At 42.8% G+C, this 25,990-nt stretch overlaps 1 protein-coding gene across 5 annotated transcripts in view; it reads left to right on the plus strand.

Annotated features, from left to right (window-relative positions):
- Positions 1–25,990, plus strand: part of SLC7A2 (solute carrier family 7 member 2) — a 162,120-nt gene that overhangs the window by 132,171 nt on the left and 3,959 nt on the right. For all 5 annotated transcript variants that reach the window (XM_073583616.1, XM_073583619.1, XM_073583617.1 and 2 more), the window contains exons 8-11: positions 3,586–3,688; positions 17,036–17,241; positions 20,001–20,167; positions 22,167–22,275. In XM_073583616.1, the coding sequence (XP_073439717.1) occupies positions 3,586–3,688; positions 17,036–17,241; positions 20,001–20,167; positions 22,167–22,275 (585 nt within the window). The remainder of the gene's footprint in view (positions 1–3,585; positions 3,689–17,035; positions 17,242–20,000; positions 20,168–22,166; positions 22,276–25,990) is intronic.

A 25,990-nucleotide genomic window follows, 5' to 3' on the forward strand; every position in this document is an offset into this window, starting at 1 on the left:
CCTGGCAAGGTTATATTGGTGGCCACATATGGCTCGAGACGTCAAGGCATACGTGAAAGCATGCGTCTCGTGTTCCCGGAACAGGCCCTCTAGACAGAGGCCGGCGAGGCTCTTGTTTCCCCTGCCAGTAGCAGATAGACCATGGGAAATGGTGGGCATGGACTTTATAGTTGGCTTGCCCAAGTCCAGTGGCAGTACGGTCATCTGGGTGGTTACCGACCATTTTTCCAAAATGGTACATCTGGTGCCACTCGCACGCCTACCTTCCGCCCGAGGTCTGGCCGTCCTGTTCATTAAGCATGTATTCTGTTTACATGGTATGCCGGACAAAATCGTAAGTGACCGAGGTCCCCAGTTTGCGTCTCGTTTTTGGAGGGAGCTCTGCAGCTTACTCAGCATCGAGCTAAATCTGTCTTCCGCCTACCATCCCGAGACGAATGGCTTGGTCGAAAGGGCCAATCAGACCTTGGTCACCTATCTACGACATTTTGTCTCTGCCAGGCAGGATGACTGGGCATCCTTGCTGCCTTGGGCTGAATTTGCCCTAAACAATGCGGTGGCCGATTCCACTGGTCAGACGCCTTTTCTCCTAAATTATGGTCAACACCCACGCGTCCCGGTCCCAATGCCGGTGTCCTCCACTGACTCCAGGGTGGCAGACTGGGCAGTGGAGGCCCGGGACATTTGGGATCACACTCAGGATGCTATCCGGGCAACTAAAGAAAGGATGAGGGCGTCCGCCGACACGCACCGGCGACCCGCGCCAAGCTTCTCCCCTGGCGACATGGTGTGGCTCTCCACCCAGAGCATTAAATTGCGGGTCGAGTCTCCCAAGTTCGCACCACGATACATTGGACCGTTCAAGGTCCTCGAGCGACTTAGCTCAGTGGTCTACCGCCTGGCTCTTCCTCCACATTTGGCCATATCGGACGTGTTTCATGTGTCCCTCCTCAAACCAGTTAACATGGTCCGGTTTTCTGAGCCATCCACCGGGTCATCAGATTTATCGTCTGACGAGTATGAGGTTAACGCCATCGTGGGGCGCAGGTTTGTCCCTGGCAAAAAGTTCTATTTGGTGGACTGGAAGGGTCATGGTCCCGAGGCTCGGACCTGGTGGAGAATATTCATGCACCGCTTCTGGTCGCAGCTTTTGAGCGCTGTGAAGCTCAGAGGGGAGGGAACCCTGGGGGGGGGTAATGTTAGGCGTCGGATTCCTGGCATTGCACAGCGGGAGTCCGGAGCCAGACATCCTGCGGTCTCCCATTCTTCCTCGACCGCTCCGGGTGTTGCTCAGCAAACACGGCGAGCGAGGCTTGCTGCTCAGACTCGCTCTGACAGCCTGGATGTTGCTGCCACCTCTGGTGCAGCACTAGCAGCGCAACCTGCTCTGCAGGGAACTGCTCCTGAGGCTAAGTCCTCATGCCGTGCTACTGGGCATGCCCGCAACTTGACCTCTCACTGGAGAGCAGGGGTCACATGCTCAGGTCCTACGTCGGATCTGATTGGTCCTTCCCAAGCTAATGGAAGGTCCCGGAAGCGCATCGCTATAAAAAGCCCGCATGGCGGCTCGGCGATGCGCTAGTGTAGCATATTATGCTGTGTGTGTATGGTGACGGATGTGTGGACTGGTGACTGACGCATTATGAAACCCCTTCCCTCGGATATTACGAATGGTTGACAGATAGTTGGATAGTCAGTCTCAGCTTGTGGCAAGCTACACGCCATGTGATCCTCGCCTACACTAGCGTCCGTCGGCGCCCGTGTCTCAGCGCCGACATCTGCGGCTTTACCTGCCGCTGCGCTGCACTAACCGCAGCTACTCTTGGTCGCTGTTGCGACGCCACACGCAGGCCTCTGTGACATTAACAGAGCCGTGTCTCGGCATCACATTGCCTCTTGCGACTCTGTGCCAGAACAGAGCCGTCCTTAGCGTTCGGGTAATGTTAACCCGAGCGCAGTACCTCATTGATTAGGTGCATCTGCCATTGTTCAGCAGCGGTCTTGTCATCTACCGCACGGTGGACTCCGGGCGGCGAACGCACCTCCTGTTATTTTATATTTGGTGCGTTCCGCCGTCCTAACACTTAGTTGCTCTGGCTGTGTGTTTCCGGTCATTGTCATGCTGGAAGACCCAGCCACAACCCATTTTCAATGGTCTTACTGAGGGAAGGAGGTTGTTGGGCAAAATTTTGTGATACATGACCCCATGTATTCATGATTCATGATTGGGAAGGTGTTTTTGCTGTTGTACTCATCCTTTTTCTTCCTCCAAATACAGCGAGTGGAGTTGATACGAAAAAGTTCTATTTTGGTCTCAACTGACCACATGACCTTCTCCCATGCCTCCTCTGGATCATCCACATAGTCATTGGTGAATTTCAAATGGCCCGGACATGTGTTGGCATGAGCAGGGAGAGCTTGCTTGCCCTGCAGGATTTTAATCCTTGATGGTGTAACATTGACCAGGTCCTCTCGTGTAGTTCTGGAATGATTCCTGACCTTTATCAGGATCATCTTTACCCCAGGAGGCAAGATTTTGCATGGAGCCCCAGACCGAGGAAGATTGACAGTCATCTTGTGTTTCTTCCATTTTCTAATAATTGTGCCAACAGTTGTTGCCTTCTCCCGAAGCAGCTTACATATTGTCCTGTAGCCCATCACAGCATTTGCAGTTCTACAATTTATTCCCTGGTATCCTTACACAGCTCTTTGGTCTTGGCCATGGTGAAGAGGTTGGAGTGTGACTGATTTGTGGACAGTTGTCTTTTATACAGGTAACAAGTTTACACAGGGGCAATTAATACAGGTAATGAGTCCAGAGTAGGAGGGCTTCTTAAAGAAAAACTAACAGGTCTGTGAGACAAAGAATTCTTACTGTTTGGCAGGTGTTCAAATACTTATTTCATTCAATAAAATGTAATTTAATTATTTAAAATTCTTACAATGTGATTTTCTGTTTTTTTATTTTTAGATTCTGTCTCTCACAGCTGAAGTGTACCAGTGATAAAAATTACAGAGCTCTCCATTCTTTGTAGGTGGGAAGACTTGCAAAATCTGCAGTGTATCAAATACTTATTTTCCCCACTGTGTATATAACTGCTGATTCACAAGAAGCATTTCCTTCTACACACAGAAACATTGCATGGTGATTTTTGCATATAAAACCCTTGACAGAATTGACTAACTTTTGGGTTGGAGTCAGAGAGATAGAATTTTGTTCTTTAGGCTAGACAATGTTTCCATTTGGTAAGATAGGGGTTTTATCGAATATTGGATAGTATTGGCATAGAAAAAAAAGGTCTTACATAGATGAAGTGACAAAACACAGGATTAGCACCGTCTTACCGATCGTAAATGATATAAAAGGAACAGTGTTCCAGTCACCATTCACATAGACATCTGATTCTCTGATCCTGGAGGTGGACCGAAGCTTCTGAGAGCTTTAAATAACTATACTGCAAGACGTTTTGGGATAAAAGCGATGTCCCTTCATTTGACATGTCACAGCTTTACATTATATCATACGACTAGTGTTGTCATTCTACTGTATAACTAGACCTAAAATATCTCTTATTTTCCTTACAGCGATAATGGCATTTCTGTTTGACCTGAAAGCTCTGGTTGACATGATGTCCATCGGGACCCTCCTGGCCTATTCCCTTGTGGCCGCCTGTGTCCTCATCCTCCGGTACAGTCATTGCCATATTCATCAGCTTCTCATCAATTATGTCATTTTCAATACAAAAGGGCAGAGATCTTATGAATCGACAAGTTATAAAAAAAAACCTGTTCATAATAAACCAAGTATAACTTATCAAAACTAATAATAATGGACAAGAATAAATCATACTTTTTTAACAATCAATGGCACCAGCATGAACTATGGGAGGGATGTGTTACTTTATGCTCAGTGTCACATCATATTCATATATTCAGTGGCGGGAATAAATGCTTGACGCAGAAAGGAATGAATAGTTACTGGTCGGATTCCTGAGAAAACTTTGGCCAGAATATTAGATTGCATTGCTTCTCCTCATCACTACGATTACGGCGATATCAAACATGTCTGTTTTATTTATTATTTTAGTGATGAACAAAAATCAAAAATTTGTAAAAAAAAAAAAAAAATGTGATTGTATCGCTATTTTCCAAGACCTGTAACTTTTTCATTTTTCAGCTGATGAAGCTTACTTTTGGCAGGGTGAGACTGAGACGACGTTTTTATTTATACCATTTTGGGGTAGATATTACATTTTGCGGCAGCCAAAAAAAGCAGTCTGGGCAGCTTGAATGTTTTCTGTTTGTAGTGTTTTTACTGATCTGGTTAATAATTTTTGTATCTTGATAGATCAGGCTTTTATGGACATAGCAATACAACATATGTACATTTTTGAATTTTTTTTAATTATCTTTATTTTTAATGGGGAAAAGGGGGTGATTCAAACTTCTTTTTTACTACATACAGTATGCTAGTCCACTCAGGGGAATCGAACATGGGATTGTCTGATCGCTTGTGCTATATACAGCAACACCACAATTTCCCTATATAAAGTAAAAATCACAATGTTCTTTGAAGGACGGCCGCAAGCCCCATGATGACATTCACGGAGATCTTGATCAGACACCTGGCATTCATAACAAGCCATCAGCGCTCCGCTATTGCATCACAGGAGCACCAATAAGTACATAGAATCACACACCACAGGCCGGTGCGCTGTTGATGCTGCTGACAGCAGAGCTCCGCTCCACTCTTGGCTATTAGAGGCAGATCCTGGCTGTGTCACACCCAATATCCGCTGGGTAGGGGGCGTTCCATACACCTGCTACTGACTTGCAACATACATGTACGGTGGATGTCGGTAAGGGGTTAAGAGGACTTTTCACATGGTTAATAGTGTCCATTTTTTAAGCGATTACTTTATTCTCCCCTGTGTATTCTGTTTTTATTTTGTATACAATACTTCTAATTTTCATGTATTTTACCAAGAAGGCACTGCTCACAGGATTCTATGGGGGTCAGTGGCAGACAAAGAGGCCCCTGAGCAAGAACAATATATGGGCCCTGTGCAGTCCAATAGCTCATCATAATGCACAATGCCTCCTGCATCACAGGTGTAAGTGGGGCCTATTACCTCTTGGGCCCCAGTGCGGTCACACATATGTCCACCCCTGATGGGGACGTTTCTAATCTGCATAACTAAACTCCCCCTTGTAAATTCCATAAAAACCAGCGCCAAGTAAAAAGGCCCCTATCTCTGGAGACGTATGGCGGATTTAAAAACAAAGCAAGATCCAGAATACTCCGAGGAGACGCAGGAGTGGAATAGGAACACACTGGACAGTTTGGATCTGGTGACAGGTCCTCTTTCAAATAAGTAATATTGTCAAATGTAACACAGGTCTGCGACTAAAAAGCCGTTTGATTATTTTCATCTAATTTCCACGTATTTTGGTGTGCTGAAAGCGAAAAAAAAATTGAAAAAAATCCTGGACGTCAGGATTTGCCACAAAATGCAAAATTCTCTTCAAATTTAGTACATTTTTCTCAATTTTTGTTTTTTTTTTATCTTAGGGTTTTGAAAGTCAAAATTACTATTAATTAATTCACATCAATGCATTGAAGATATACAATACCAAAAAAATATAACTTTCAAAGAAAAGAACTTGCAGAGTGAGGTAATGAAACCAGCATCAACATGTTGCAAGCTGAACGAGCGGGCTCTGACATGCCCGGGCTTGTTTCAATTGTTTTATCTTGGTTCTCGCCTGTTCACACTTTTTAATCTCAGTTCGTGTTAGCTCATCATATTCAACCGTGTTTCCCAAAATTAGCATTATGGCTCAGAGGAAGTGTATTAATTCACCTGACAGTTTCTGTTACATTTGTGGTGAATATACAGTGTTGAAGCAACAGTTTACTTCGCATATTTCGGACTAAAGCTTGGAGATCAAGATAAAGCTTGGGTGCCTCATAAAGTGTGCAAACGGTGTGTTGAGGACCTCCGAAATTGGTTCAAGGGTAAGAAAAAAGCTTTCCGTTTTGGGATTCCTATGGTACGGCGAGAGCAAAAGAACCATAGTGACAATTGTTACTTTTGTTCATGCGATGTGAAAGGGTATAATTCAAAATGGAAGCATTCCATTTCATACCCCAATATTCACTCAGCAATTCGTCCCATCCCCCATGACACAGATATACCAGTACCCAAGGCCCCTGCTACCTTGGAAGAGATAACTAGCTCCGATGAAGGTGGAGTCATACCTGAACCAGATGATGAATCAAGTTCTGTCTTTGAAGATGATACAAGACCAAAATTGTTTTCCCAGGAGGAGATGAATGATTTGGTAAGAGACTTGAATCTTCCCAAAGATGCCTCTGAGTTACTCGGATCAAGGCTCAAAAGCAAGAATTTATTGTTGCCAGGAGTGTCTTTTTCATGGTTCATACATCGTGAAGACGAGTTCGTTCCTTACTTTGCCCAGGAAGATAAGTTGGTTTATTGCATCGATGTCGAAGGTTTGATGGGTCAATTCAAAATCCAATATGATTCAGCGCAATGGTGTCTTTTATAGATTCTTCAAAAAGAAGTCTCAAAGCAGTTTTACTCCACAACGGCGGTTTTTATGCTTCCATCCCTGTAGGTCATTCCGTACACCTCAAGGAAACCTACGAGAACGTGGAATTGGTTCTTCGTAAACTTAAATATGAAGACCACAGTTGGCAAGTGTGCGGGGATTTGAAAGTCTTGTGCATGCTGCTCGGGCAACAAGCTGGGTATACCAAATACCCTTGTTTTCTGTGTCTATGGGACAGTCGAGACCAACAGAATCACTGGACCAACAAGAATTGGCAGCCGAGGGTGCTCACAGTTGGTGAAAAAAATGTCCTCCGAGAAACTTTGGTTCCTCCCCATATAGTTCTTCTACCACCTCTCCACATCAAATTGGGATTGATGAAGAAATTCGTAAAATCACTTCCAAAAGATGGAGAATGCTTCAAATACTTGGTCACCAAGTTTCCAGGCCTCTTGGAGGCAAAATTGAAGGAAGGTGTGTTCGTCAGACCAGACATTAGAAGGCTTATAGCTGATCAAGAGTTTATCAATACCATGACACATCCTCAAAAAGAAGGATGGATTGCATTTAAAGAGATCGTGGAGAAATTTTTTGGCAATAACAAAGACCCTGACTACAAGCATTTCAAGCTTTAGGTTGCCTGATGAGTTTGAAAGTGCATTTCCTCCATTCCCACCTTGACAACTTTCCTGAAAATTTGGGAGCTGTGAGTGAAGAGCAAGGTGAATGATTCCACCAGGACATTAAAGAGATGGAAAGAAGATACCAGGGAAGATGGAGCATTACAATGATGGCAGACTACTGTTGGACACTTCAGAGAGACATTACAGATGCTACTCACAAGCGTAAATGTACCAAGAGAAGCCTCACAGGGAAGAAGAGTCGATTTTAGTGTGTGTTAGTGAGCTCATTGCAGTTAAAAAAATGATTTTCATGAAACATTTGTAATAAAAAATTAATTTTATGAGTCTTTTTTCATTTATTTTGAGGTATTGTCTTATTTAACATAGTTACTTAAATTGTCAGAAAACGTGATGTCCTATGACAAAACGGAGGTCATTTTCGGATTCAGCACACTCAAAAACATAAAGATTACGTGTAATAACCAAAACAGCTCTTGAAAAATTTTTTTTTTGCAGACCTTATAATCAATTTCCCAAAGTGCGCACTACTCCAGATATCACACCCTGAAAATCTGGATGTCAAAGGCCTTCACCTACATTGTTACCTATGAATCCATCCTGTACTTGTTCATAACAGGTCACAGATGTGAACTAGATACCTGATACTCTTCTATAGTGGGAATTTCTTCCTGTCAGTGAGATGGCACTGATTGCACAAGTGGATATTGGCGGTTTGCGCCTGCTGTTCTCACAGGAGCAATATATACCCCATATCCCGCTACTAAAGGCCTCATGTGTTAGACTACAGTTGGTCAAACCTTCCTATATCAGGAGGATCAACTGACATCCCAGTGTGTATGGGGGTCCCCCATTTCTCCCCCCGGCAGATGATGTCAGGGGAGAGAAGGATTCAGCACCTCAGATTTCCGCTGAGCGCTCCTTCTGGAGATGAGTTTGACACCGGCTCTCTCATAGAGAGCATAGAAACTCTCGGCCGAGCTTTCTGTTTATGACGTCCGACTACTATCTTGTGTTTATGGGGGGGCTCTAGAGTGCAAGTAAAGGAAGACAACGTCCCCAATTAATCATGAACAACGTCAGTCTTGATGAGGGACTTGTTAGAGTCAGATGCTCCTGATTCATTTAACTCATCCACCAAAAGGCTGTTCCTCCGGACTACCACATATAGACAAACAAACCGGGAAAGGGAAGTGATTCTCGGCCAGACTTCTCCAGAGGTAGCTTTTCTTAAGAATGAAAGGAGCCAGTATGCTGAAATTAAACAGTCCGGTCGTTCTTTTTTCTGAAATCTGTCATTTATTTACACCATTGCAGATTCAATTTACGACCTGTCCTCTAAAAACAGCAGGTTCAGCTGACATTAAAGGGCTCTGTCAGCACAGAATGACTGTTCAAACCAGTGCACTTAAGGGTATGTTCACACTTGGCGTTTTTTAATGCTAATTTTCAGCTGCTTTTTACAGTACCAGCAAAGCCTATGAGATTTCAGAAATCTTATGCACACACATTGTTTTTTTGTCATCAGGATTTTGTACATTGCAGCATTTTTTTGACAAAGAGCATGTCACTTCTTTCATCGTTTTTGCAGCGTTTTTTACCCGTTGACGTGAATGGATGGTGAAAAAACGCTGCAAATACACAGGTTGACTTGTATTTGCTGCAGAAAAGTCAAGGACAGTAGGATATGACCTCACACTCGGCTCTGCTACCTTTAGATGGCAGGCTGCATGATGCGTCCATACAGCCTGTCATCCAGCAGAGCGGACCCAAACTCCATTCACTTGAATGGGGGGCCCGAAAATACAGTATTTGACATGCTGTCATATACAAGACAAGCGCGGAAAGCACCGCTTTTGATTGGCGGTGAAAACATCCCCGCCGGTCAGAGAGCCACGATTCCCACGCTGTCAAAAGACAGTGGGAGCGCTCAGCTGTGATCGGAGGTATACAGGTGACCTCCAGTCACTAGAGCAAGCTGATGGGACAACTGCTCCCATCATCCGACACCTGCTACCGCTAATTACAGTGAAAGCAGGAGTGGATGATGGGAGTATTCATCAGCTGCTCCTGTGCAGTAAATAAATAATTTAGAAAAAAAACCTGCGTGGGTTCCCCCCTATTTTTGATAGCAAGCCAGGCAAACAAGCTGTCCGCATTAGCAAGGTTGGTTATCAACAATAGAGGGGACCCCACGCTGTATTTTTTAATTATTTAAATAAATAATTTTAAAAAACTGCATGGGGTTCCCCCTATTTTTTACAACCAGCCTTGCTGAAGCAGACTGCTTGGGGCTGGTATTCTCAGGCTGGTAAGGGGCCATGAATATTGGCATCCCCAGCCTAAAAATAGCAGCCCACAGCCACCCAGAAAAGGCACATCTATTAGCTCTTCCCACTAGCAGTGGCAAGTGGGGTATTAGTTGGGGGGGTTGATGTCACTTTTGTATTGTTCGGTGACATCAAGCCCCAAGGTTGGTAATGGAGAGGCTTCAATAAGATACCCCCATTACTAACCCCATATTCACAGTGTAAGAAAACACAGACACACAGAAAAACATCCTTTAATTGAAAGAATGGCACAGACTCCTTTAATATTCTCAATTAAACCATACTTACAACCTCGCCTAATTCCACCAAAGCCCTCGATCTCCTGTAATAAAACTAAAATAAAAATGCAACAATATATCATACCTGTCCGTCATTCTGTCACACGCTGTAATCCATGTCTGGGGGATATATTAGTTTTCAACCTGGACAGTTAAAAGATGCGACCATCCAGGCTGAAAACCACTGGTGAATGAGCTGCTGCGAGCGCAGCATCAGTGACTAGCGGTGACGTCACTGAGGCTGCCATTCCCAGCTGGGCTGAACCGCTGTGACGGGTGGTTCTCAGTCTGGGACTACCAGTAGTAGCCGAGAGCTGCACTGCAGTCTTATAGACAACAGATGAAGAGGAGATGCACATGCTCAGCCTCAGTTCTATTCATTGTCTGTGGGACTACCAATAATGGCTGAGCGCTGCACTGCAGTCTTATAGACAATGAATGGAGTGAAGGTCAAGCATGTGCACCTCCAGACCATTCAGGTGGGGGATCCCGAGCCCGACCCTCGGTGGTCCAGAGCCCTGATCTCAGTAATCGCTGAGGTCCCAGCAGTCAGACCCCCAGCAATTAAGTTATTTTTTGAGTATTAACCCAATGATGGAACTACAGGGAGATATTAGAAATCCTTCACTCATTAGCTGTCCCATGAAAATTCATAGTCCCAGGTCAAGTGGTCCTTCCTTTAGTACAGTCTGATCCCATTATAATTCGCTGGAGATGACTGGAATTATAGACCCAAGAGTTGCTTTGCATTCATTTCTTTCCCATTGGGTGGTCTAAATCTGCAAACTATCAGTGAGAATTTCAGCAGAGAAGTCTAAATTGGCTTTTGCAGTGCAGTCATGTGTCCGCTCTTAGCTATTATTTTTTTATTAAATCAAGTTTCTCGCTTTTTCCCCTGGGGAATTTGCCTTAGCTAACCTTACAGCTGTCCAGAGCTGAAGGAGATACCAGCTTTATTGTAGAACCATTAACCACTAAATTAATACATCGTGACTGATTTTGTCTGCAGAGAAAATCAAAAGAAAATTAAGGTTACATATCAACTGCATTTGTAGTAATAGTATTACACTTTTAAAAGGAATGGCTCTTTTAAAATGTTATTGTACCATAGGGTTGTAAAATATTAAAGGGAACCTGTCACCAGTTTTTCATGTCTGAATTGTCTCGCCCAGAGCGAGGTACTCAGGTCACCAGGCAGCTTTAGATTCAGGAGGTCATGGGGGTGGCAGCCGTGCCCGATGCCTGTGCTCCAGGGACAGTGAAATGGGGGTTGAAAAATAAAGTAAAAGTAAAAGAATTTAGAAAAAGAGTACATGACGCCAGTTGGAGTGTTCGACTATTCGGTACTGCAGATGATCCCTGGGGGGGGTAGATGGTAATGGCAGTGCAGATGTTTAACCTCCTCCAACCAGGGATGACCCCCAGAGATTGTGATAGAAGTAGAAGGCACGGAGTAAAATGGAAGAAGACAAGGAAAGTCACTTTATCCTTTACTGTAGTTCAGATGCAGCTCAGAGGAGAAATTACAACTCTCACCAGGTTACAGTCTGCTCTGCACAATGGGAGTTATCCTTCTCTCTGCTGAGACTCAGTGTAAACTTCCTGCTGTTCTTATCCCTTCAGGAACCAAGGCTTCCCGGAGTTTGAAACTTCCAGTAGAGCCACTTACTCGCTGTGTTTTCTCCCCTTGGCAACTTGCAGCTTGGATCCTATGTGAAGCACAAGTTTCTTCTTGCACAATCCTTCACTGATCCTTGCTTGCTGTAGTCTTCCTGGGAGAAAACACTCTGCTGTTGGTTGTATAAACCTACACAGTCTCTCAGGTTACCACCCGGCTCTAAAAGCATGGATGGTCTAGGGGCTGATTCCCTGATTCTTCTTAGCATTGCTCCTGGAGGGAGCACATGTTATCGCTTCCAGGAGCATTCTCCATTTTCTCTTCACCATCTTCCTCACAGAACAACAACTCGACTCCTCCCCCTCCCAGTTAGGGTACGTCTCCGAAGCTGTAAGCTTCAGGGAAGTAAGGGAGTGAGGTAAAATTGTGTGTCTACAGTGGTCTCTAGCAGAGAAAGCATAACTCCCACTGCTTGCAAAACACATACAAAACAGTACATATCTAACCATTTTGTGGCGGCAAATACACAGGGCGCCACTAAATTCTCCCGCGTTCTATGTAAATCCTGCTGGTCTGGTCCGATAGGCTTAGGTGTCTATCCCTCCTCCTGTCTTCTCACTGCCATCCCCCTGCTCTGTTTGACATGGATGACGCCTCCTGCGTCATCCACATAGTCGGGTGAACTCTCACGCCTGCGCAGAGACATCACCGACTAGCGCCGGCACACTTTGCTCTGCCCAAATCAAATGTTCCTGTGAAACATCGGTCTGCACTCGGATGTCATCTGAGTGCAGTACCATTACCACGGGCACAGGCAATGGAGAAGATGGAGAAATTAGTTTCTCTGTCTCCTCCGCACCTGTGCTGTGATTCTATGATGTGAGAGGATCGGAGCACCAAGCACTGACACTCGGCTCACAGTTTGATTTGAGAGTATTTGCATAATTATGTTTCCATATTCTGATTCCTTTTTCTGCAGCTTTAACCCCTTCACGACCAATGACGCCACATAGGCATCATGAAAACTGGTGCCAATCTGACCAGTGACGCCTATGTGGCGTCATGACTTGAAAGCCCCCCTGCGGGTCGGGTGACCTAGGTCACTGAAAGGTCACCCGACCCGCAGATACAGGGGGCTTTGTTCTTCACCATAGGGGGCGTGGCTTCACCCCCACGTGACTACGATCGCTCTGATTGGCTGTTAAAAGTGAAACAGCCAATCAGAGCGATAGTAATATTTCATCAATGAAAATTGATGAAATATTACAATCCAGCCATGTCCGACGCTGCTGTAGCATCGGACATGGCTGGTGACAGCGATCCGACCCCCCCACCCATTAACGGGGGCGATCTGCCCCCCGCCACTGAATGACAGCGACGATGTGCCGCCGCTGTCATCTACCCCCCACCTACCCTCCACTCCCCCCAGCTTCCGATCGCCCCTCCTCCCACCCCCCAGTACTCACCGAGTGCCGTTATGGCTCCCGGTGTCCCGGACCATGGGCGCCGCCATATTGGAAAATGGCGGACGCATGCGCAGTGCGCCCGTCGGCTGCAATTTCCATTCATTCATTTTGATCACTGTGATAAACTCTCACAGTGATCAAAATAGAATGAAAGGTAAATAAACCCCCCAATTATCACCCCCATAGGCAGGATCAACTAATAAAATAAAGAAATTATTTTTATTTTTCCATTAGGGTTAGGGTTGGAAAGAGGGTTAGGGTTGGAAAGAGGGTTAGGGTTAGGGTTGGAAAGAGGGTTAGGGTTGGAATTAGGGTTAGGGTTGGAGAGAGGGTTAGGGTTGGAATGAGGGTTAGGGTTGGAATTAGGGTTAGGGTTGGAATTAGGGTTAGAATTAGGGTTAGGGTTGGAATTAGGGTTAGGCTTGTGGTTAGGGTTATGGTTAGGGTTGGCATTAGGGTTAGGGATGTGTTGGGGTTAGGGATGTGTTGGGGTTAGGGCTGTGGTTAGGGGCGTGTTGGGGTTAGGGTTGAAGTTAGAATTGTGGGGTTTCCACTGTTTAGGCACATCAGGGGGTCTCCAAACGCGACATTGTGCAACCATTGATTCCAGCCAATTTTGCGTTCAAAAAGTTAAACGGTGCTCCCTCCCTTCCAAGCCCCAACGTGTGCCCAAACAGTGGTTTACCCCAACATATGGGGTATCAGCGTACTCAGGAAAAATTGCACAACAACTTTGGGGGTCTAATTTCTCTTGGTACCCTTGGGAAGAAAAAAAATTGGGGGCTAAAAAAAATATTTTTGTGGAAATTTTTTTTTTATTATTTTCACGTCTCTGCGTTATAAACTTCTGTGAAGCACTTGGGGGTTCAAAGTGCTCATCAGGCACCTAGATAAGTTCCTTGGGAGGTCTAGTTTCCAAAATGGGGTCACTGGTGGGGGGTTTCTATTGTTTAGGCACATCAGGGGCTCTGCAAACGTAACGACGACCGCAGACCATTCCATCAAAGTCTGCATTTCAAAACGTCACTACTTCCATTCCGAGCCCTTACGTGTGCCCAAACAATGGTTCTCCCCCATATATGGGGCACCAGAGTACTCAGGACAAACTGTACAACAACTTTTGGGGTCCAATTTATCATGCTACCCTTATGAAAATAAAAAATTGCTGGCTGAAAATCATTTGTTTGAGGAAAAAAAATTATTTTTTATTTTCACGGCTCTGCGTTATAAACTTCTGTGACGTGCTTGGGGGTTCAAGGTGCTCACCACACATCTAGATAAGTTCCTTGGGGGGTCTAGTTTTCAAAATGGGGTCACTTGTGGGGGGTTCCACAGTTTAGGTACATCAGGAGCTCTGCAAATGTTACATGATACCCGCAGACCATTCCATCAAAGTCAGCATTTCAAAATGTCACTACTTCCCTTCCGAGCCCCGACGTGTGCCCAAACAGTGGTTCCCCCCCACATTTGGGGTACCAGCGTACTCAGGACAAACTGGACAACTTTTGGTGTCTAATTTATCCTGGTACCCTTGTGAAAATAAAAAATTGCGCACTAAAAAATAATTTTTTGAGGGAAAAAAAATATTTTTTATTTTCACGGCTCTGCGTTATAAACTTTTGTGAAGCGTACTCAGGGCAAATTGGACAACAACTCTTAGGGTCCAATTTCTCCTGTTACCCTTGTGAAAATAAAAATTGGGGGCTAAAAGATCATTTTTGTGGAAAAAAAATGATTTTTTTATTTTCACGCCTCTACATTATAAACTTTACTGAAACACTTGGGGGTTCAAATTGCTCACCACACATCTAGATAAGTTCCTTAGGGGGTCTAGTTTCCAAAATGGGGTCATTTATGGGGGAGCGACAATGTTTAGGCACACAGGGGCTCTCCAAACACGACATGGTGTCCGCTAACGATTAGAAGTAATTTGCATTTCAAAAAGTCAAATGGCGCTCCTTCCCTTCTGAGCCCTGCCGTGTGCCCAAACAGTGGTTCCCCCCCACATATGGGGTACCAGCGTACTCAGGACAAACTGGACAACAACTTTTGGTGTCTAATTTATCCTGGTACCCTTGTGAAAATAAAAAATTGCGCACTAAAAAATAATTTTTTGAGGAAAAAAAAATATTTTTTATTTTCACGGCTCTGCGTTATAAACTTTTGTGAAGCGTACTCAGGACAAATTGGACAACAACTCTTAGGGTCCAATTTCTCCTGTTACCCTTGTGAAAATAAAAATTGGGGGCTAAAAGATCATTTTTGTGGAAAAAAAATGATTTTTTTATTTTCACGCCTCTACATTATAAGCTTTACTGAAACACTTGGGGGTTCAAAGTGCTCACCACACATCTAGATAAGTTCCTTAGGGGGTCTAGTTTCCAAAATGGGGTCATTTATGGGGGAGCGACAATGTTTAGGCACACAGGGGCTCTCCAAACACGACATGGTGTCCGCTAACGATTAGAAGTAATTTGCATTTCAAAAAGTCAAATGGCGCTCCTTCCCTTCTGAGCCCTGCCGTGTGCCCAAACAGTGGTTCCCCCCACATATGGGGTACCAGCGTACTCGGGACAAACTGGACAACAACTTTTGTGGTCCAATTTCTCAGCCATGTGAAAATTAAAAATAGTGTGCTAAAAATCATATTTGAGGAAAAAAATTATTTTTTATTTTCACTGCTCTGTGTTATAAACTTTTGTGAAGCACTTGGAGGTTCAAAGTGCTCACTACACATCTAGATAAGTTCCTTAGGGGGTCTAGCTTCCAAAATGGGGTCACTTGTGGGGGAGCTCCAATGTTTAGGTGCACAGGGGCTCTCCAAACGCGGCATGGTGTCCGATAACGATTGGAGCTAATTTTCCATTCAAAAAGTCAAATGGTGCTCCTTCCCTTCCGGACACTGCCGTGCGCTCAAACAGTGGTTTATGATGACATATGAGGTATTGGTGTATTCAGGAGAAATTGCTCAACAAATTTTAGGATCCATTTTATCCTGTTGCCCTTGTGAAAATGAAAAAACTGAGGCTAAAAGAAAATGTTTGTGCAAGAAAAAGTACTTTTTTTTTTTTTACAGATCAATTTGTGAAGTACCTGGGGGTTCAAAGTGATCACTATGCATCTAGATAAGTACCTTGGGGGGTCTAGTTTCCAAAATGGGGTCACTTGTGGAGGAGCTCCAATGTTTAGGCACACAGGGGCTCTCCAAATGTGACATGGCAACCGCTAAATATTCCAGCATATTTTCCATTCAAAAAGTCAAATGGCGCTCCTTCCCTTCTGAGCCCTGCCGTGTGCCCAAACAGTGGTTTATGACCACATATGAGGTATCGATGTACTCATGAGAAATTGCCCAACAAACTTTAGGATCCATTTTATCCTGTTGCCCATGTGAAAATGACAAAAATTGATGCTAAAAGAAAATTTTTGTTGGAAAAATTAAAATGTCAACTTTTTCTTTCCACGTTACTTTAGTTCCTGTGAAACACCTGAAGGGTTAATAATCTTCTTGAATGTAGTTTTGAGTAGCTTGAGGGATGCAGTTTTTAGAATGGTGTCACTTTTGGGTATTTTCTGCCATATAGACCCCTCAAAGTGGCTTCAAATGTGAGGTGGTCCCTAAAAAAATGTTTTTGTAAATTTTATTGTAAAAATGAGAAATCGCTGGTCAACTTTTAACCCTTATAACTTCCTAACACAAAAATATTTTGTTTCCAAAATTGTGCTGATGTAAAGTAGACATATGGGAAATGTTATTTAGTAATTATTTTGTGTCACATAACTCTCTGGTTTAACAGAATAAAAATTCAAAATTTGAAAATTGAGAAATTTTCAAAATTTTTGCCAAATTTCTGATTTTTTCACAAATAAACGCAAAAATTATCGACCTAAATTTACCACTAACATGAAGCCCAATATGTCACGAAAAAACAGTCTCAGAATCGCTAGGATTCGTTGAAGCGTTCCTGAGTTATTACCTCATAAAGCGACACTGGTCAGAATTGCAAAAAATGGCCTGGTCATTAAGGTCAATATAGGCATGGTCATGAAGAGGTTAATGTGTCATGTAAGAAGTCTGACTGTAATTCGTGTGCTTAATAAGTTTATGGTATTATTCTCTATATAGGTACCAGCCTGGCGTTGGTTACGAGCAGCCTAAATGTGTTCCCGATAAAGAAATGTTGTCCGCATCAGAGAGAGAATCAATGATGAGCGAATCGCAGATTATTATTCTACAAGATCAAGGATTTAGCTTTCACTCCCTTGTCTATCCCCCGAGTCTACCAACAGGACAGTCAGCCTCAGTGGTTAGCTTACTTGTCGGACTTCTGGGTAAGACTATACCTATAGTGTAAACTAAGGCCCCAATTCATTAAGACTAGTGTTTTGTAGTTGAGCGGTGTGCAGGAATGAGACGCACCAAATTCATTAAGAGGTGCACACCACGTATTGAATTTGTCACATCTTATTAGTGGCGTGTGCATTTCCAAAAATGTTACTCCAGTCAGGAACTGGAGTAACATTTATGGTGTAAGAAACATCAGCACTATTGATAAATCTGACCGGTGGGAATAGCAGCGCCCCATCCCACCCTACCTTCTCCCGAGCTTCACCAATTTTGGCAGATCTGCTTGTAACTGGTCTGAAAATGTCAAAAGTCACAAAAAAATTTATGCAACTCAGCATGGTGCAAAATTTTTCAAAGTCTTTTATGCCAGTGATTTGTCAAAAATACTTTGAAGAATAGAATTGCGCCTATATGTCTTTGTAACAAGCTTATCTAGTGTTTTCGCTACCTATAACTTACCTTGGACTAATCATTGAATAGAGAGGGCCTTAGTATGGTATTTTATGGTCCCAATTTGTTGAAGACCAGCATTCAACCTCACATTACCTTACTGATTTCTGGGGAGGCCCATGGCAGGACCCATAAGGTCAGCAACTCAGGTTGCCCATTAAGAGAAAGGGGATTTTTATATCTATCCCCTTGTACACAAGCTCTTAAAGGGAATTTGTCATCAGGTTTTTGCCACCTAAATTGAGACGATGAAACATTGACCCTGATTCAAGTGATGTGTCACCTACTGGGCTGGTTTCTGTAGTATTGATAAAATCTTTGTTTTATCAGCAGGTGATTATCACTAGAGAACTAGTAAACCTGCTGCCTTGTAGAGCCTCCATATTCATGAGTTCTGCATAACCACGTCCCCACCACTAATTGGCAGCTTTCTGCCTATGCACAGAGTACACAGAAAGCTGCCAATCAGTGGTGTTGGTGAGGTTATACAGAGCTCAGCATTAGAGAGCTGCTAGATCTGCAGCAGAAAAAACAGTGAGTTTATCAAAACTGCAGTAAGCAGCCGAGTAGGTGTTACATCTCTGAAATCAGCAACTCTTATGTTGCTCTTAGATGGGATATCAAAAGCCTTGTGCCAGATTCCCTGTATGCCCCAATGTGCAAACTGTGCCATGTATAATATTTATTTCCACCTCTGTGGTTAGTGTACCACTGAGCACATCAAGAACTAAAGCAGCGACTTCCTTCTCAGATCTTTCAGGATGATGTGAAAGTATATAATAACACAATGGATATACGTACAGCTGGTGAAATAAGTATTGAACCCATCATCAATTTTTTAAGTAATATATAGTAAATATATTTCTAAAGGTAAAAACACAAAAATTGAGCTTGGTTTGAGTTGGTACACATGCAGCATATAAATGCATGTTCACATGGCCAAAAAACATACAAAACCTACAAAAGACAAAATGAAAAAAACCCTGCTATAATTAAATAAGTAAAAAGCAAAAGTGCATTTAAATCATACAGAGTTCTTAGTAATACTGTATTTGATCAAACATAGCATAAAAGCCGTCCCACCATCGACAAGGTGACTGTGGTCGAGGCGGTCCTACACTGTCTGGTATTAATAACCTTATCATGTGTCAAAGTTGACGTCTGTGTGAATAAGGGCAGACAAGGACCGGGTCCCAACCACTGGACACCAGTCAGGGGAAGCCTTTAAATAGAATTTCCAGCTCAGGAGAGGGAGGCCACACCCCAACTTGCACAGAATGCAAAAATACAAAGAAAAAAACACAAAAATACTGGTGTCCAGTGGTTGGGACCCGTTCCTTGTCTGCCCTTATTCACACAGACGTCAACTTTGACACATGATAAGGTTATTAATACTAGACAGTGTAGGACCGCCCCGACAACAGAGTCACCTTGTCGATGGTGGGACGGCTTTTATGCTATGTTTGATCAAATACAGTATTACTATGAACTCTGTATGATTTAAATATACTTTTGCTTTTTACTTATTTAATTACAGCAGGGTTTTTTCATTTTGTCTTTTGTAGGTTTTGTATATTTCTAAAGGTGCTATTGACATGAAATTCTCACCAGATGTCAGTAACAAACCATCTAATCCACAGAGGCAAAGAAATTAAACCACAGATGTCCATAATTTACGTTATGAGAAATGACACAGGGAATAAGTATTGAACCCATAAAGAAAGAGCGGAGCAAAAAGACATGGAAACTCATAACTCTAGAAAAGTCTATCAGTAATTAGAAAGCAATCTCGCCATTAGTGAAAAATAATTTTAACTGATTCAAACTATGGCCTATAAAAAGGTGTCTCATGATGGGTAAAACCAGTGAGCTGTCTCAAGACCTTCGCAGCCTTATTGTTGCAAAACATATTGATTGCATTGATTACAGAAAAAAATTTTTAAATTAAAGACAGCTCCAGTAAACACTGTATTTACTTATAAAAATACTTATTTCACCCGCTGTACATAGACTTCAGTTGATTCTGTTAATTTTTTTAGGAAAAAAGTGAGCTTAAATTGCTGCACTTATAAAAAAAAATATGAAAATAGAGGCACAAGGTACTGTATGACCAAACTATCAGAAGTGGAGATCCCCAAACTACATAATACAGTCATTTTATTTTCCCTCTCTAACACCCACCCATAAACTGATGTAGAAGCTTCTCATATTTTGCTTTCTACTCATGCTTGATCGATATGGATGACAATAAATAATCTTTTAACCTTTTTTTTCTTTTTGCTTTATTTTGCAGCATTTATAATTTGTGCACTGAGTGTCCTTGCAACGTATGCAGTGGAAGCCATAGGAAATCTGGAGATATGGAGTATCGCACTTCTTACTCTATTCATCATTCTCATCTCACTGATTGTCTTGATCATCTGGAGACAACCTCAGAACCGGCACAAAGTCGCCTTTATGGTAACCACTATGTAGTATACTCAGAAATGTGTATGTTATAGTCGGTTGTTAGAATTGACAATCTATAGAGATGTAAATAATAAATTAATACCGATGTGCATAATATTTAGGGGTAATAAAGATAACCCTTAGGCTACTTTCACACTTGCGTTTTTTTTGCTGCGCGTGATTTGCGCAAAAAAACGCATGGAAAAAATGCATACAAACGCTGCGTTTATTTCAAGCATTTTTATGCGCATGCAGGAAAAAAACCGCAGCGTTTTTAGCGCGTTTTTAGTGCGTTTGCGTTTTTTTCAACATTGTCCTGTTAGTAGTACTAACCCTTAACCCTAACCCTTAACCTAACCCTTAACCCTAACGCTTAACCCTAACCCTTAACCTAACCCTACTAACCCCAACCCTAACCAAACCCTAACCCCTGACCATACTAACCCTAACTAACCCTAACCCTAAACCCTGACTCTACTAACCCTAACTCACCCTAACCCTTACCATAACCATTGTCAACCAATGTACAACAAAAAAACGCATGTGCAAAAAAACGCATGCATGCCAATGCGCACGTATGCGCACCCATAGACTTACAATGGGTGTCTTGCTGTAAAAAAAACACATTGCGTGCTCATGCGTTTTTTTGGAGCCAGTCGGACGCACAAAAAATGCAACAAGATGCATTTTGTGCGCCCGAGCGCACACTACAAAAAACGCATGCGCACAAAAACGCATACAAACGCATGGGTATGCGCACATAAGCCCACCCCATGCAAAATATAGGGTAAAAACGCATGCGTTTTTTAGCGCTAAATAACATTGCAAAAAACGCAAGTGTGAAACCAGCCTTAATCGCGTCTTTCCTGCCTCTTCCTCCTTTTTTTATTTTTCTGTTGACAAAGTGATATACGGTAACTACGAGGACTAGTTTTTTTGTGGGATGATTTATAGCAAATGAAAAACACTTTGTTTCTGCCTTTGTTGCTCGGGTTTCATTATTATGGCATTCCCTTTCAGGTAAAAATGACCTGGCCACTAGATTCCGCAAGTCACTATGGTTCTGGAAATTTATATTTCATTTATTTTTTCATATTTTACTGTTTTAAAAGAAATTTAGATGGTTGGCAAGATGAGGAAAAAACCTGCAATTCTGATGTTTTTATTTTCTTTTTATGGTATTCAATGGATGGGATTAATAATACTATATTTAGAAAAATCAGACTTTTACAGATGCGATAATACCAAATATTCTTTTACGAGGCTTCATTGTGCTAACTTTGGTTCCTATGATGACAACATCATTAGCACCAGAGAATTGAAAAGATAGAAAAGAGAGAACCAATGGGTGACATTAGAAATAGATATAACCATTTAAATGCCACTATGCAGCATCTAAGGGTGCAGACAGACGGCCGTTTTGTTCGTGCGAGGATCACATTGCAGTGCGCGGACTGGCCCGGCACCTCTCCTGACCTGAGCGTGACAGCGTGATGTATTTCTATGCAGCTGTCACGCTGAGGTCAGAAGAGCCGATGGCCAGTCCGTACGCTGCAGTTGCGATCCTCACACTAGAAATACATCCGTCTGTCTGCTCCCTAATGGATTACACGGCAGCAATCAGAGCTCTGCTCTCTGCTGAATAAGGCCATGTGCACACAATGAATATTTGGTGAGTTTTTTACCTCAGTTTCTTCAAAACAAGTTTCTTTCACCCACTCCTGGTTTTGGCTTACAAATACTGAGGTAAAATACTGACCAATCACTGAGTGTGTGAACGTGGCCTAAATCTGACCATAGTTATGGGACACCTGTTGCTTGAACATTGTTATAATTTTATTCTATTTAATGCGTTTGGTTTTAGCTCCGTTTCATTGTGACTCTAGGCTTCTCATCATTATCCTTCACCTCCTTTTGGTAACTACCGTATTTATTTTTAAGCAGTTAGTAACTGACTATAATGCATACACCGTTATATACTTTAATTTTATTCCATTTTTTATTCCTACAGGTTCCACTACTTCCATTTTTGCCAGTTTTTAGTGTCCTTGTAAATGTTTACTTGATGGTACAGCTGAGTGGGGACACATGGATAAGATTTAGTGTCTGGATGGCACTTGGTAAGTGATATCAGAATCATGCTGTCTGAAATCATTGCAGTATTTTATATAAGGGTAATTCATATTTTCATGAAAATTTGTCCCTTGCCAAGCAAAAGCTGAACACCTTAGCTCTCATTAATCTCCACTGTTAAAGGGTTTGTCAACTTAAAAAAATATCTATAGGTGTATTTGAAATATAAAGGTATAAAACGTCTCTGAATTGAAAATGGTGCCCTAAAGTCAGTGTATTGACACAAGAGAGAATATTCTGTTTGGCCTGTTACCACTGACTTATATGAAGCTGGCTAAGTAGCTTATTTCAGTAGCTCAGCTATCTCCCTTCTCTGTCCCATAAGATGCATAGACACAGAAGGGGGCTGGCTTGGCTCTTAGATGAGCCATCAGTCTGCCTATTTTACACACAGCACTAATGACACACTGCTACATCACTGAGACACATCTCCAAGCTGGGATGGATGGAACTGCCAAGAACTGGACTTGCGCTCATATCTAAAGTTTTATCTCAAGAGATTTTTCTCAAGTGGTCATCCACTTTTGTATCCTTGTTATTGAGCTTTGCATTTCCTTTACTGGCTTTTCCCATGTCTGTCCACTGTGAAGTGGCAGGGGACAGCTTGGGTCAGTTACGAACAGGACCAGAACAAAGTATTTTGGTTCCCTAGGCAGAATAAGCCAATGGCGCCCCCCTACCCCAAAGGAATGGCTCGGAGACTAAGGCCTCTTTCACACTTCCGTTTTTTACAATCAGTCAAAATCCAGGTTTTGAAAAAAAACGGATCCGCAATTTTTTTTTGCGGATCCATTTTTTTCCCCATTGACTTTCATTATTGGCGGATTTTGACGGATTGCCGTCCGTTGCATCCGTTTTTGTGCGGATCCGCCATAATGTTGCTATCCGTCAACATCCTCAAAGATTTCCAAACGGAGCTTGCACCGTTTTTTTGCCTGGCGGATCCTCCAGACACTGATTTAACCCGAAATTCTGTCTGGGTGCCAGACAAAAAAAAAATTCTCTCTCCCTCTCCTTCTCCGTCTCCCTCTCCCTCTCCCCCTCCCTCTCTCTCTCCCCTCCCCCTCCCTCTCCCTCTCCCTCTCTCTCTCCCTCTCCCTCTCTCTCTCCTTCCCGGCCAGCGGTTCCTTTACAATTCCTCATTCTGCGGATCCGTCAAAAAGCGGATCCTGTAGCATCCGTTCACATCAGTTAAGAACGGATCCGCTTGTCTGCCTTTTTGGCGGATTTTAACTGACACAAAAAACTGAAGTGTGAAAGAGGCCTAATGTGGTAAGAAATGAAAAAGGAGTCAGCTCACCCGTTTGGAGATCTGGTGCCCGGAGACCAGTAGTGCCACGTTAAAATTGCAATCAGGTAATGAGAAAACCAGCATCCAAGAAATTCATAAAAAAACATTCACGTTATTAGCTCCATATAAAAACTGAATAACAAAAAATGTCACAACCTCATTAGGGGGGATAACAGATTTGCAAACGCGTTTCTGACCGGCAGGTCTTTAATCATGCAATGTTTAAAGACTTTCCTGTCTGAAATGCGTTTTTCTCCCCAATGGGGTTGTGACATTTTTTGTTATTCAGTTTTTATATGGATCTAATAAAGTGAATGCTTTTATGGATTTCCTGGATGCTGCATTTATCTTAACCTGATTCATCCCTGACATCCTGTATTTTAAATGTAGAACCCAAGGATAGTTATGGAGACTAATAAAGCGTAACTATAATCAGGGCTGCTTGGTTTCAGTTAAGATGTTCAGCATTTGGCAAATACCCTAATGGAAAATAAACAGACTCACGTTATAAATAAAGGGATATGTCTGATGGTTTTTGTGTCTATCATGCGACAAATACAGCTTGCGACAAATACAGCTTGCCCAAAGCTGATGGTGGTTCTGGTGAGGTAATCTGGTTCTGGTGACATATTCATGTAGTGATGGTTATTCTTGTGCTGTATTCATGTAGTGATGATGATTCTGGTGATATATTTATCACCAGCACCATCATCACTAAATGAATACAAAGCCAAAATCATCATTAGAACATAATAAGAGAACCAGAGCCATCAATAGTACATGAATATGGCACCTGATACATCATCAGTATATCAATATGTCACCAGAACCACCATCAGTACATGAATATGTCCCCAGAACCACCATCAGTACATGAATAGGTCACTAGAACCATCATTAGTACATAAATGCATCACTAGAGCCACCATGAAAGAACTAAGTGAGGTAGAACAATCAATTGTAATACCAAGTCAGTCCCGTAAATAAATTGTATCACAAGAACATACAACCCAATCCGCACAGTCCTTCAATTTATTCTTCCATCTGCACAGCCCCTCATTTTATTCCTCCATCAGCGCAGCCTCTCATTTTATAGTCTCCATCAGCACAGCATCTCATTTTATCCCTCCACCTCAGAGTAATACAAGAATTAAAAGAAAAAATTGTACTTACCTAATCCCAGCTCCCTCCCACTGTCTCCTCTTCTGTGGAGTGCTTCCATGAACTCTGGATGATGAGATGACATCACTCTATTGTGACATCCAATGTCCCCTGCATGTACCTTCAACAAGACGTATTCTGGAAGTGGCCTGCGTCATACTTGAGATCCCGGCGGAGCAGGGAGCTGATTACAGCTTCTCTGCTCCTGTCATAGGCACTGCTCACAGCAAATTTTATTGAGTGCAGAGAGGGAGTGATGGCAGGGGCGCAGGCAGAGAGAGGGGTGAGTGGTGTCAGTGACTGACATCGCTCACCTCCGTGCCTACGTCCCAGCCGTCACTGTGCTGAATGTCTGTGGCAGGCGGCAATTTTTTCTTTAAAGTGAACCTCTCTCGGGTAAGCAGGAGGTGACTCCCTAGGTAGGTGGCTACCCTGCCTACCCCTTGTTCCTGCCCTGGTTATGAAACCTCAGCTCTGGTATCAATGCAGCTGTTGTCATAATTTAGCCAGGCAGTGAAAATGTGAGATTCAACATATAGCACATTACACCTTCCAGCAGCTGTCGCTGGTGAGAGGTTTTACTGTTTTGGAAAACTGTCCCTAAGCTACTATTTGTTTTCAAAAGCAAACAAACTGTGCTTTAGCTGCCCTTCCCGAATCCAGTGCCGAATCTCTGCTTCTTCTTCCGGAGCGGTGACCCTGGGATGCCCTAACTTACTGGGTGTGGGAAACCTTTATACTTTTTGCTCACACACCTTTTTCCAGGCCTTTTGGCTCCTAGTTTTGCTTCAGCTATGGGAGGCCACTAGCCTTTGACCCTCGCTGTGGCCTTCTGGTTCAGAGGGCCAGGGATAGGTTTATTGGGGGCCTTTCTCCTGTTGGAGAGGGCTACGATTGACTGTATCCTAGTGCACTTTTTTAGTGATACTTGTCTCTTTTTTAAGCGTACTCAGGTTAGAGCACAGTTCCCTTTAATGTATAAACCTGATTTAAACAATAGGTCACTTAACACATTTCCTTTAATATATTGTGAAGGAATATTTTAAAAGTATCACAAGTTCTTGGAATTGTAAGAATATACATTTCTTAGTCAAAATAGGTCAGTGAGTGTACTCTTAGAATTAATTTTACTGTTATGTATGACACCTAATGTATCTCTTATGTTTTTCTTTTTATACATTTCTTCATTACACCTTATACACGCATCAACATTGAAATTGCAACACCGAGAAGAAAAAGTCATGGAATTA

Source organism: Dendrobates tinctorius, unplaced genomic scaffold, assembly GCF_039654945.1.
Source record: "Dendrobates tinctorius isolate UK_male_01 unplaced genomic scaffold, ASM3965494v1 ptg000079l, whole genome shotgun sequence".
NCBI classification, from domain to species: Eukaryota; Metazoa; Chordata; class Amphibia; order Anura; family Dendrobatidae; genus Dendrobates; species Dendrobates tinctorius.